General features: G+C 48.3%; 1 protein-coding gene across 1 annotated transcript in view; it reads right to left on the reverse strand.

Moving 5' to 3' along the window:
* The window catches only part of DNAH17 (dynein axonemal heavy chain 17), a 1,486,981-nt gene that overhangs the window by 465,546 nt on the left and 1,008,061 nt on the right, over window positions 1–13,374 (reverse strand). Inside the window, exons 43-44 of the mRNA XM_029599137.1 lie at window positions 894–1,042; window positions 399–681 (exon numbers count right to left, since the gene is read on the reverse strand). Coding sequence (XP_029454997.1) covers window positions 399–681; window positions 894–1,042 — 432 coding nt within the window. The remainder of the gene's footprint in view (window positions 1–398; window positions 682–893; window positions 1,043–13,374) is intronic.

Below are 13,374 nucleotides of genomic sequence, written 5' to 3' on the forward strand. Positions count from 1 at the left end.
GATATTATATTGGGTGGAGAGTTTAGATGTATTTGAACAATTTTACTTTAAAATAAAAACTCAGAAAGATTTAAAAAATATTCCTTTGTATGGACTTTCTTACAATGTAGTAAATGATTATATAAATATCATGTCCGCATCCATTGTAGACTAAGAACAGTGGATTGGCTATATTGCACCAAGTTTGGCTGATACCATTCGATTTTCTATATGGGCAGCAAGTATATCAAATATGAATAAACCAACACTTTAGGGACCATTCCAGTTTGGTTGTGCGTACTTCTTTTTTTGTTACTTTTTGCACCAAACAGTGAAGTTTTGTGCTTATTTTTCTTTAGTTTTCAAAAGTACATAATAACCTAGTAGCACATTGTGAAATCATCTGGAAATAATCTTACCTGATCTTGGAACATAGCCCCTCCAAAGGCCCAAAGACAAGCAAAGACAAAGTAGAGCTCATAGAGTTCCTTTGAAGAGTCTGGTGGGGCACTTTCTGGAACCAGGAGACATTCCAGCAAACACAGAATGGTTTGTACTATAGTCACTTCAGGGACAGGGGTGATTTTCTTAAATGCAAATTTTAGTTTATCTAGGCAGATGGGTAGATACTTGTCAAACAGGATCATCAAATTTGCTTTTTCAGATTGCACTTCACGGCTCTCAAGCCAGCTACTCACCACACTACAAAATAAAGAAGAGAGAATTTAATTCACATAATTCAGAGAATATCAGCAGCTACAGGGGTTTCTGTTTATACATTTGTGTCAATATGCATTATCTAATGTATAAATCCTTCAAAGCAACTAAGAAAGAATTTTACTTTATTTTAACTACAATATTACATTCACAGTGTTCTACATAACCTTGCACAGTCTAGGATGCTTTCTACTCACGGATTCCAACCCAGATCTGTAGGGTTAATATAGAGTATCCCTGCTCTGGAAACTGTTGCTGGAGTAGCTGTCCTCAGGTGGCTGATCTCAAAAACAAGTCGCATGGTATTATTTAAAGGAATTCGCTCATTGCTAGCTAAGGTGAGAACCTGGGTTAAAAAAAATCAGAATATGTAAAAAAATATACATTTACAAAATCAACAAGAACATAAAATGTGCAATGCTGGATCAGACCAATGATCATTGAAGCCCAGGATTTTGTCTCCAATAATGACCATTTCAGGTCACATGTCCCAGCAGATCCCAAACTCAGAAACTTTTATATACTTTTTCTTTATTATATGAGTCACAACATCAGAGAATAACACATGATTAAAAAAATTAACAGACATGGCTCACAAAATCTAATTTGGATACAACAGAAGGAAATATAGTAAAAATAGGATCAATTTTCAAAGACCATATCCTTGAAACAATCATGCGGGCACACATGTATGCGCTTATGCCAGCTCGCGGCCAGACAGGTGCACACAATTGTAAATGGACATACGCATGTGTGCACAAATGCCATATCTACCGTGTAAGACAGGGAAATTTAACAAGGGATGCGCGCTGACGCCATAGCTAGTTTTCCCAGTTTGTTCCCAGTTTGCCCAGTTTAGGGATAGGATTTCCAAACCCCCCTAATTTATAAGCTTCCCTTTCCCCCTATGAGCCCCAACCCTTAAAACTCTGCTGTCAGGCCTAATTTTTTTTTATTTTTCTACTTACATGCACTCCATTGCAGAAGTAAATTTATGCAGCAAGGGACCCCAGCACATGCCTGTGCTCATAAGTATTTATACACGCATCTCTTGGCCTTCTCACACTCCATCAAGACCACACCTATGCTCTGCCCCTTTTTTCAAACCCTTTCTTTGTGTGCATTCATGGGCAGTTTATATAATTCGTTCGGCGAATGCCAGCCCAACTTGTGAACATATCTCCTGTTTTTGGCATGTGCAGGGCTTTTAAAATCTACCTGAAAGAGTTTAAACACCTAACTTTTAGAGTTGGGGGCCTAAATGTGTCCCTTTCAAAGCTGAATGATGTGGAGCTCCAAAATTTAGGAGCCTAAAAAGTGGGTGGGTCAGAAAAAGGGAAGGAAGTTAGGTGTTTGATGCTGATTTTCAGCAGTAGCTGCCTAACTTGGAGGGCAAAATCTAGGCACTTGCAAAGAAATGCTAAATCTTCCAAATCAATCCTAAAGCCTAGAAACTCCCTCTCTCCTTTGGCATGGAAAAATTGAGCTGGGGAACCATAGACTTCCCAGCATCCTCCTTTTCTCAGCTGCTTAGAAAGGTAGAACTAGGGGGCCTGACAGCTCCCCATATCCCCCTCCCTCCTACCTAACTACAAAAATAATTCAACAGGGAGTCCTAATGTTACGGGACCGGGCCGTGCCCCGGTCCCTCCTCCTACCTTGGGGCCGGCCCGCGTGAATTCGCCCCCGGCCTCCCTGGCCTGTTCCGCGGCCTGCTGCGGCATCTCCACTGTGAGGGAGACTCCGCCGACTTCCTGTTGCTGGCCTTGCCCCCTAGGTGCTCGCACGTGCAGGGGCTTTACTCTTAAAGGGGCCAGCGCAGGAAACCTGGGACAGCTCCTTGATGACGTCAGACACTGCAGGGTATATTACCCTGCAGCTGGGATTGGATCCTCGCCTTGCAACGAGGTTCCTCAGGGCTTCCTGACTTGCTAGTTGCTGTGACTTCGTCTGTTGCTGCTGTCTTCGACCCGGCTTGTTTCCTGACCTGTCTCCTGCCTTCGCCCCTTGGTTTGGTATCGACGTCTGACTTCTGGCTTCCGACCCGGCTCCGTCCCACAACTCCGTCTCCAGCTTCTGTTCCTGGCTTGGCTTCATCTTCTGACCTTCTGGCTCCCAACCCAGCTTGCTCCTGAACTCCGACTTCGGCTTCATCCTCATCTCAGGTACCTGGTACTCGCTGGCCCAGAGGTTTCTCCTAAGTCCCAGCAGCTCAGGCTCTCACGGGCTCCTCCCGGGGGAGCCGCGGGCTTCTGAGGGTGAAAACTCTTCATCCACCTGGGTCCAGCCATCGTCCATCTCTTCAGCCGCTGCCTGGGTCCTTGGTCGCATAGGACTCCACCCAAGTCCAAGAGGTCCGGGTCCCTACGGGCTCCTCCTGGGGGGACCTCGGACTTCCAGTGGTGAAGTCTTCTCTGAGTCTCTCCCGAGCCGCCTCCCAGCTGGGACGCTTGCTGTGGCCTTCCATAGCATAAGAACATAAGAACATAAGAAAATGCCATACTGGGTCAGACCAAGGGTCCATCAAGCCCAGCATCCTGTTTCCAACAGTGGCCAATCCAGGCCATAAGAACCTGACAAGTACCCACAAATTAAGTCTATTCCATGTAACCATTGCTAATGGCAGTGGCAATTCTCTAAGGGGTAGATTTTCAGAGCCCTGCTCGCCTAAATCCGCCCAAAACCGGGCGGATTTAGGCGAGCAGGGCCCTGCGCGCCGGGAAGCCTATTTTACATAGGCCTCCCGGCGCGCGCAGAGCCCCGGGACTCGCGTAAGTCCCGGGGTTCTCGGAGGGGGGCGTGTCGGGGGCGTGTCGGGGGGCGGGCCCGGTCGTCGCGGCGTTCCGGGGGCGTGTCGGCAGCGTTTTGGGGGCGGGTACGGGGCGTGGCTACGGCCCGGGGGCGTGGCCGCGCCCTCCGTACCGCACCCAGGTCGCGGCCCGGCGCGCAGCAGGCCCGCTGGCGCGCGGGGATTTACGTCTCCCTCCGGGAGGCGTAAATCCCCCGACAAAGGTAAGGGGGGGGTGTAGACAGGGCCGGGCGGGTGGGTTAGGTAGGGGAAGGGAGGGGAAGGTGAGGGGAGGGCAAAGGAAAGTTCCCTCCAAGGCCGCTCCGATTTCGGAGCGGCCTTGGAGGGAACGGGGGGAGGCAGCGCGGCTCGGCGCGCGCAGGCTATACAAAATCGATAGCCTTGCGCGCGCCGATCCAGGATTTTAGTGGATACGCGCGGCTCCGCGCGTATCTACTAAAATCCAGCGTACTTTTGCTTGAGTCTGATGCGCAAGCAAAAGTAGGCTGATCGCGCTTCTTTTAAAATCTACCCCTAAGTGAACTTAATAGCAGATAATGGACTTCTCCTCCAAGAACTTATCCAATCCTTTTTTAAACACAGCTATACTAACTGCACTAACCACATTCGCTGGCAACAAATTCCAGAGTTTAATTGTGCGTTGAGTAAAAAAGAACTTTCTCCGATTAGTTTTAAATGTGCCCCATGCTAACTTCATGGAGTGCCCCCTAGTCTTTCTACTATCCGAAAGAGTAAATAACCGATTCACATCTACCCGTTCTAGACCTCTCATGATTTTAAACACCTCTATCATATCCCCCCTCAGTCGTCTCTTCTCCAAGCTGAAAAGTCCTAACCTCTTTAGTCTTTCCTCATAGGGGAGTTGTTCCATTCCCCTTATCATTTTGGTAGCCCTTCTCTGTACCTTCTCCATCGCAATATCTTTTTTGAGATGCGGCGACCAGAATTGTACACAGTATTCAAGGTGCGGTCTCACCATGGAGCGATACAGAGGCATTATGACATTATCTGTTTTATTCACCATTCCTTTTCTAATAATTCCCAACATTCTGTTTGCTTTTTTGACTGCCGCAGCACACTGCACCGACGATTTCAGTGTGTTATCCACTATGACACCTAGATCTCTTTCTTGGGTTGTAGCACCTAATATGGAACCCAACATTGTGTAATTATAGCACGGGTTATTTTTCCCTATATGCATCACCTTGCACTTATCCACATTAAATTTCATCTGCCATTTGGATGCCCAATTTTCCAGTCTCACAAGGTCTTCCTGCAATTTATCACAATCTGCTTGTGATTTAACTACTCTGAACAATTTTGTGTCATCTGCAAATTTGATTATCTCACTCATCGTATTTCTTTCCAAATCATTTATAAATATATTGAACAGTAAGCGTCCCAATACAGATCCCTGAGGCACTCCACTGTCCACTCCCTTCCACTGAGAAAATTGCCCATTTAATCCTACTCTCTGTTTCCTGTCTTTTAGCCAGTTTGCAATCCACGAAAGGACATCACCACCTATCCCATGACTTTTTACTTTTCCTAGAAGCCTCTCATGAGGAACTTTGTCAAACGCCTTCTGAAAATCCAAGTATACTATGTCTACTGGTTCACCCTTATCCACATGTTTATTAACTCCTTCAAAAAAGTGAAGCAGATTTGTGAGGCAAGACTTGCCCTGGGTAAAGCCATGCTGACTTTGTTCCATTAAACAGTGTCTTTCTATATGTTCTGTGATTTTGATGTTTAGAACACTTTCCACTATTTTTCCTGGCACTGAAGTCAGGCTAACCGGTCTGTAGTTTCCCGGATCACCCCTGGAGCCCTTTTTAAATATTGGGGTTACATTTGCTATCCTCCAGTCTTCAGGTACAATGGATGATTTTAATGATAAGTTGCAAATTTTTACTAATAGGTCTAAAATTTCATTTTTTAGTTCCTTCAGAACTCTGGGGTGTATACCATCCGGTCCAGGTGATTTACTACTCTTCAGTTTGTCAATCAGGCCTACCACATCTTCTAGGTTCACCGTGATTTGATTCAGTCCATCTGAATCATTACCCATGAAAACCTTCTCCATTACGGGTACCTCCCCAACATCCTCTTCAGTAAACACCGAAGCAAAGAAATCATTTAATTTTTCCACGATGGCCTTATCTTCTCTAAGTGCCCCTTTAACCCCTCGATCATCTAACGGTCCAACTGACTCCCTCACAGGCTTTCTGCTTCGGATATATTTAAAAAAGTTTTTACTGTGAGTTTTTGCCTCTACAGCCAACTTCTTTTCAAATTCTCTCTTAGCCTGTCTTATCAATGTCTTACATTTAACTTGCCAATGTTTATGCTTTATCCTATTTTCTTCTGTTGGATCCTTCTTCCAATTTTTGAATGAAGATCTTTTGGCTAAAATAGCTTCTTTCACCTCCCCTTTTAACCATGCCGGTAATCGTTTTGCCTTCTTTCCACTTTGGCTAAAATAGCTTCTTTCACCTCCCCTTTTAACCATGCCGGTAATCGTTTTGCCTTCTTTCCACCTTTCTTAATGTGTGGAATACATCTGGACTGTGCTTCTAGAATGGTATTTTTTAACAATGACCACGCCTCTTGGACATTTTTTACTTTTGTAGCTGCTCCTTTCAGTTTTTTTCTAACAATTTTTCTCATTTTATCAAAGTTTCCCTTTTGAAAGTTTAGCACGAGAGCCTTGGATTTGCACACTGTTCCTTTTCCAGTCATTAAATCAAATTTGATCATATTATGATCACTATTGCCAAGCGGCCCCACCACCGTTACCTCTCTCACCAAGTCCTGTGCTCCACTGAGAATTAGATCTAAAATTGCTCCCTCTCTCTTCGGTTCCTGAACCAATTGCTCCATAAAGCTATCATTTATTCCATCCAGGAACGTTATCTCTCTAGCGTGACCCGATGATACATTTACCCAGTCTATATTGGGATAATTGAAGTCTCCCATTATTACTGCACTACCAATTTGGTTAGCTTCCCTAATTTCTCTTAGCATTTCACTGTCCGTCTCACCATCTTGACCAGGTGGACGGTAGTATACCCCTATCACTGTAGTCTTCCCTGACACACAAGGGATTTCTACCCATAAAGATTCAATTTTGTATTTAGTCTCATGCAGGATGTTTATCCTGTTGGACTCTATGCCATCCCGGACATAAAGCGCCACACCTCCTCCCGAGTGCTCCTCTCTGTCATTGCGATATAATTTGTACCCCGGTATAGCACTGTCCCATTGGTTATCCTCTTTCCACCATGTCTCTGAGATGCCAATTAAGTCTATGTCATCATTTACTGCTATACATTCTAATTCTCCCATCTTACTTCTTAGACTTCTGGCATTAGCATACAAACATTTCAAAGTTTGTTTTTTGTTTGTATTTTTATTCTGCTTTTTAATTGATAGGGATAAGTTAGAATTTTTTAGCTCAGGTGAGTTGTTAGTTACATCCTCTGTCCCAACCGGCCCAAGGGTCCACGATCGTAACACTAATCCTGATCCCCCTTCCCCCTACCTGAGTTTCTTTAAAATGTTTGCAGCAGATCTTCCATCCCAATAACCTCTCCCCCACCCCTAGCCTCCAGAACTCCTCCAGAGCAACTCACTGGCCAAGCCAGGAGAAGGACACAGAGCTAACCAGCTAATTTTAGGTACCAAAAAGCTGAGTAACCTAATTTAGGTGTTAACTTTTAGCAGCTTAGATAAGAACATAAGAATTGTGATACTGATCAGTCTGGGGGTTCATCAAACCCAGTATTTTGTTTCCAACAGTGGCCAATCTAGGTCACAAGTACCTGGCTAGATCCCAAACAGTAAACAGATCCCATGTTGCTATCTTGCAGTGATAAGTAATGGCTGTGTTGCATGTTCCGCCCACGGTCGGCCCGCGGGCAGTCCTCACCTTGCGCACGTCTCAACAGACCCCAACGCACCTTCTCCCGCTGCTGCAGCTAGCTGGTGCCCACTTCGGCGTCCCAGGTCAGCATCTCCAAGGCCATCCACCTCCCAGGCCAGCCTGCCAGCCTCATGCCGAGGCTTGGGGTCCTCCCTGGCTGGGCCCATGCCCCTAGGCGTGCGCGGAACCCACGCCCTCTTAAAGGGCTCTCAGCGGGAAACCGCTTGCCGGACACCATCTCCTCCACCTCTGCCAGGGGTCCCATTCCCTCACAGAGTACACCAGGGAATTCCGAACCCTGGCCACGGAATTGGGATGGCAGGAGGACTGCCTGGGGGCACTTTATCTCGATGGACTGTCCCCAGCTCTGAAAGATGAACTCACTACCCGAGAGGTCCCTGCATCACTGGAGGACCTCATCTCCCTGGTCAAGCGGATTGACCACTGCCTCCAAGAACGGCATCGTGAAGTAAGGACCATCTGAAGAGTGGCTCCAGAACTACCTCGGTCAACCAGCCCTAAACCCAGGGCACAACCGGCGGTGTCTCCACCTAAAGAAGAGCCAATGCAGATTAACCACGGTCATCTTACTCCCGAGGAACGCCTCTGAAGGCGGAGGTCTGGTCTCTGTTTATACTGTGGGGGTTCAGGCCACCTTATTCAGACCTGTCCAGTGCATCTGGGAAACTCCAGAGCCTAAGCCCAGTGGGGGTCCCAAGCTTGGGCACTACAGTTACCACCTTCAACTGTTGCTACCCGTCTCCCTCATCAAGGAGGCACACTCTTTCTCCACCACCGGCCTCGTAGACACGGGGGCTGGTGGGAACTTCATTCTTGAAGATTTGGTTACCCTGCTCCATATTCCTACTCAAACCCTGGTGGTTCCGTTACGTATAGCCTCCATTCACGGAGAACCCTTCCCTGATTGGATTACCCATCATACTCTAGCTATCCGAATGACCGTAGGGACTCTCCATGATGAAGAGATTCCTCTTTTGATCCTGAAACGGTCAGTACATCCTATCATCCTAGGTTTACCCTGGCTACAATTACACTCCCCACATTCTGACTGGGAGTCGCTCCAGCTCACTTAGTGGGGTTCTTGCTGCCAGATACATTGCCTTCGACGGGTATCCCCGTCTGTACCCATGCTGACTTCCATGACCCTTTCTGGACTACCGGTGCCCTAAACTGACTACCAGGATGTCTTCTCCAAACAACAAGCCAACATCTTGCCACCTCTCCGGAAGTATAACCTCCCTATCAACCTGTTACCTGGAACCATGCCTCCCAAAGGGAGAACCTACCTATTCTCGCTTCCCAAGTCCCAGGCCATTTCGGCCTACATCAAGGAAAACCTAGCCAAAGGATTTATTAGGCCTTCCACATTCCCGGCAGATGCGAGATTTTTTTTGTAAAAAAGAAAGACGGTACTTTAGGGCCGTGTATAGACTACTGCGGGCTGAATGCCGTTACCCGCAAGGACTGGTACCCCCTTCTGCTCATCAGTGAGCTTTTTGACCGGCTTCAGGGGGCCCGGAGGTTTACCAAGTTGGACCTGCGTGGCCCCTATAATCTGATCCGCATTCAGCCTGAAGACATTTGGAAGATGGCGTTCAACACGCGAGATGGACACTACGAATACGAAGTGATGCCCTTTGGATTATGTAACGCCCCGGCCATCTTCCAGAGAATGATGAATGAAATCTTCCAAGACCTCCTATACTCTTATGTAGTAGTCTACTTGGAAGACATCTTGATCTTCTCCAAAGACATGGAGTCTCATTGCATGCATGTCCAGACCATCCTCCATCTCTACGCCAAACTTGAAAAATGCCTTTTTGGACAGTCCAGTCTTCCATTCCTAGGCTACATCATCTCCAGTCAAGGATTCACCATGGACCCAGATAAGCTCCAAGGTATTCGCGACTGGCCCCAGCTCGTCGGTCTGCGGGCCCTGCAAAGGTTCTTGGGATTCACGAACTATTACCGTCACTCTATCGCAGACTACTCCACACTAGCTGCTCCACTCACCGCCATGATTAGAAAGGGATGTAACCTCCGGGAGTGGAGTCCCAAAGCCCAGTCTGCATTTCAGGACCTCAAGGAGGCCTTCCGTACTGGTCCCTGCCTCTGTCATCCGGACCCGAACCGCCCCTTCATTGTAGACGTTGACGCTTCCGCTATTGGCACAGGGGTGGTCCTCAGCCATTACTCCATGAAGGAAGCCTTGGTTCCATGCTCCTTTTACTCTCACAAGTTCTCACCCACTGAGCGTAATTATACCATCGGGGATCACGAACTCCTGGCCTTGAAGCTAGCCCTCCAGGAGTGGCGTCCCTGGCTTGAGGGGGCTCAACATAAGTTTACCATCTACACGGATCAGAAGAATTTAGAACACCTGAAGGAGGCTCAGGTACTGAACGCAAGGCAGGCCCATTGGGCCTTCTTCTTTGCACAATTCAACTTTGAGCTACGCTACCGTCCGGCTGCAAAGAATCTCTGTGCCGATGCCCTCCCACGCTCACTAGATCCAGAGGATACCCCCGAAACTCCGACTCATATCATCGATCTGGCATGCATCTCCCTTGCAGCTACCACCACTGTGCCAGCCGGTAAGACAGTGGTTCCCCGTCGCCTCCGAGAGCGAGTTCTTCGCTGGGCTCATGACTCCCAACTCACTGGTCACCCCCGTCGGGCCCGGATCTTGGAGATGCTCTGCAGATAATCTCGGGATTACGGGGATTCTTGCCACTTCTGTGCCCAGCAGAAGACACCCACTGGACGCCCGTGGGGTCTTCTCCAGCCTCTTCTGGTGCCTACGGAACCATGGAGAAATCTCGCCATAGACTTTATCGTGGAGTTACCCCCTTCCAAGGGGAATACAGTGATTTGGGTCATCATAGACCATTTCTCCAAGATGGCCCATTTCATCCCTCTGCCTAACCTGCCTTCAGCTCTCGAACTGGTTCACTTCTTCTTGAACCATGTTTTCCGCCTTCATGGGCTTCCAAAGGAAATAGTACCAGACCGAGGTCCCCAATTTGCTGCAAAATATTGGAGGTGACTTTGCTGCAAATTCAACATCATGTTGAACTTGACCTCTGCCTATCACCCTCAGGTGAACGGCCAGTCTGAACGGACAAATCAGTCCCTAAAGGCCTTCCTTCGATCTTACGTGAATGATCAGCAGGACAACTGGGCCAACCTCCTCCCGTGGGCAGAATTTTTGCACAACACCCATGTTTCAGCCGACACAGGGAGCTCCCCGTTCCACGTGGTCTATGGCCGGCAGCCCCGTCTGCCGCTTCCAGTTCCTCTGAACGTGCCTTCTCTAGCAGCACAGGCTACAGCCCAGTCTATTGAGCAAGTCTGGGAGCTAGTCACGCAAAGACTGGGTCAGGCCGCTGAGTGGGCATGGAAGATTGCTGATGCCCATCGCCACGCTGCCCCCACATTTCTTCCTGGTCAGAAGGTATGGCTCAGTACTAAGCACATTCGCCTCCATCTCCCTTCACAGAGGCTGGTTCCCAAATATGTCGGACCCTTCACAATATTACGAAGCGTTGGAGCTGTAACTTATCAACTCCGACTTCCTCCAAGCCTAGAAATTCACAACACATTCCACGTGTCCCTCCTTAAGCCTCTTGTATTGTTGTGGCCCTCTCGACATCCACCACCTCCAACCCAAGTCTCCGCTGAGCCCGACACTACCCTCCATGTGAAGGAAGTCCTGGATATTCGATGTTGTAGGAGGTGTTGGGAGTACCTCCTGTCTTGGGAGGGGTTCGGCCCTGAGGAAGATTCCTGGGAGCCCTCACACAAGATCCTGGACAAGGCCTCCTCCAAGACTTCCATCGTTCTCATCCAGAGAAGCCCCGACTGAGAAGGGGGAGGCCTAGAGGAGGGGGTACAATTGCGTGTTCCGCCCGCAGGCAGCCCTGCTCACCTCGTACACGTCTCAACAGATCCCCAACGCACCTTCTCCCACTGCTGCACCTAGCCAGTGCCGACCTTGGCGTCCCAGATCATGCGTCTCCAAGGCCTTCAAACTCCCAGTCTGGCCTGCCAGTCTCATGCAGAGGCACAGCGTCCTACCTGGCCAGGTGTCCGTGCGCAGAACCCGCGACCTCTTAAAGGGCCCTTGGCGGGAAACTGCTCAGTGGCACCGCCTGATGACATAACATGAACCCAGTATATAAGGAAGTGCTCAGACCCGATTTCTTTGCCTTGGCAATCGGGTCTTCCCCTCCGTGTGACCTAGTTTGCCATTCCTTGTTTCTGAGCCTTGTTCCAGTGTTCCTGCGTTCCTGTGCCTTGTTCCAGTAGTCCTGCATTCCTGTGCCTGTTCCCGAGTACCTTCATTCCTGTGTCTTGTTCCACGTTCCGCTACCCCAGATAGTACCTTCTCGGACTGATTACCCGGTACTGACCTCGGCCTGCCTTGACCTCACTTGGACTGATTACCTGGAACTGACCTCTGCCTGCTTTGACTATGTTTGGACTGCTACCTGGAACTGACCTCTGCCTGCTTTGACTAAGTTGGACCGCTACCTGGAACTGACTTCTGCCTGCCTTTTGACTACACTTGGACTGACTACCTGGAACTGATCCTTGCTTTGGCTGACCACCCTCGGACCAATACCCTGGCTTTGACCCTTGCGCTGCATTCGGGCACTCTCTTTGCTCCTCCCGCGACCACCAGGTCCACCTGTCTTGACGCTGCCTGCGGCCTTCCACGAGCTAGACCACTAGGTACTGCCTACCTTTCCCGGAGGACCTTCAGTTCCTGCCTCGTACCCGTGGTCTCCAGTACTCCCTATTCCGGTCTATCTCACCTGTTCTTCGACAGCCGCCATGCATCTCTTCTCTTGGTGGGCACACTTCTCCGTCATCTCTCCAGGAGACCCCTAGAGGCCCACCTAAGCCCAGGTGGTCCGGGAATCCAAGGGCCCAACCTGCGGAGCCCCCAGACCGTTATTGGTGAAGCTTCCTGTTAGCCTCTGCCTCCTCATGTGCTCCGCCTCCTGGCAGTAGGCGCCCTGTGGGATCCCCCAGAGAGCCGTACCAATCCTGCACCAGGCCAACGGTCCACCTCCAGCGCAACAGGCTGCTCCCTAAGTCTACATGGTTAATAACAGTTTATGGACTTCTCCTCTAGGAACTTGTCCAACCCTTTTTTAAACCCAGCGATGCTAATTGCCTTAACCACATCCCCTGGCAATGAATTCCAGAACTTGATTGTGTGCTGAGTGAAAAATAATTTTCTCTGATTTGTTTTGAATGTGCTACTTACTAACTTCATGGAGTGTCTCCTAATCTTTGTATTTTTTGAAAGAGTAAATAACAGATTTACAATCTCTGTCATATCCCCTCTCAGCCATCTTTTCTCTAAGCCCTAACTTCTTTAGTCTTTTCTCAAAGGAAAGCCATTCCATCCCCTTCATCATTTTGGTCACCTTTCTCTGTACCTTTTCCAATGCAACTATATCTTTTATGAGATGCAGCGACCAGAACTGCATATAGTACTCCATGGACGGCCTCACCATGGAGTGATACAGAGTCATTCTGACATTATCTGTTTATTCTCTATTCCTTCCTAATAATTCCAACATTCTGTTTACATTTTTTACCTTCTCCGCACACTGAGATGAGAATCTAAAAGTATTGTCTACTATGCGTCCAGATGGAACCTAACATTGTATAACTACAGTATGGGTTACTTTTCCCCATGTGTATCACTTTGCACTTGTCCACATTAAATTTCATCTCCATTTGAACTCCCAGAATACAATCCAGCAAGGTCTTCCTGCAATTTTTCACAATCTGTTTTGTTTAACTTGGAATAATTTTGTGTTCTCTGCAAATTTGAGCACCTCATTTGTTGTTCCCCTTTCCAAATCATTTATAAATATGTTAAAAACACCTGTCAAAGTACAGATCC

This window comes from Rhinatrema bivittatum, chromosome 4, assembly GCF_901001135.1.
Source record: "Rhinatrema bivittatum chromosome 4, aRhiBiv1.1, whole genome shotgun sequence".
NCBI lineage: Eukaryota > Metazoa > Chordata > Amphibia > Gymnophiona > Rhinatrematidae > Rhinatrema > Rhinatrema bivittatum.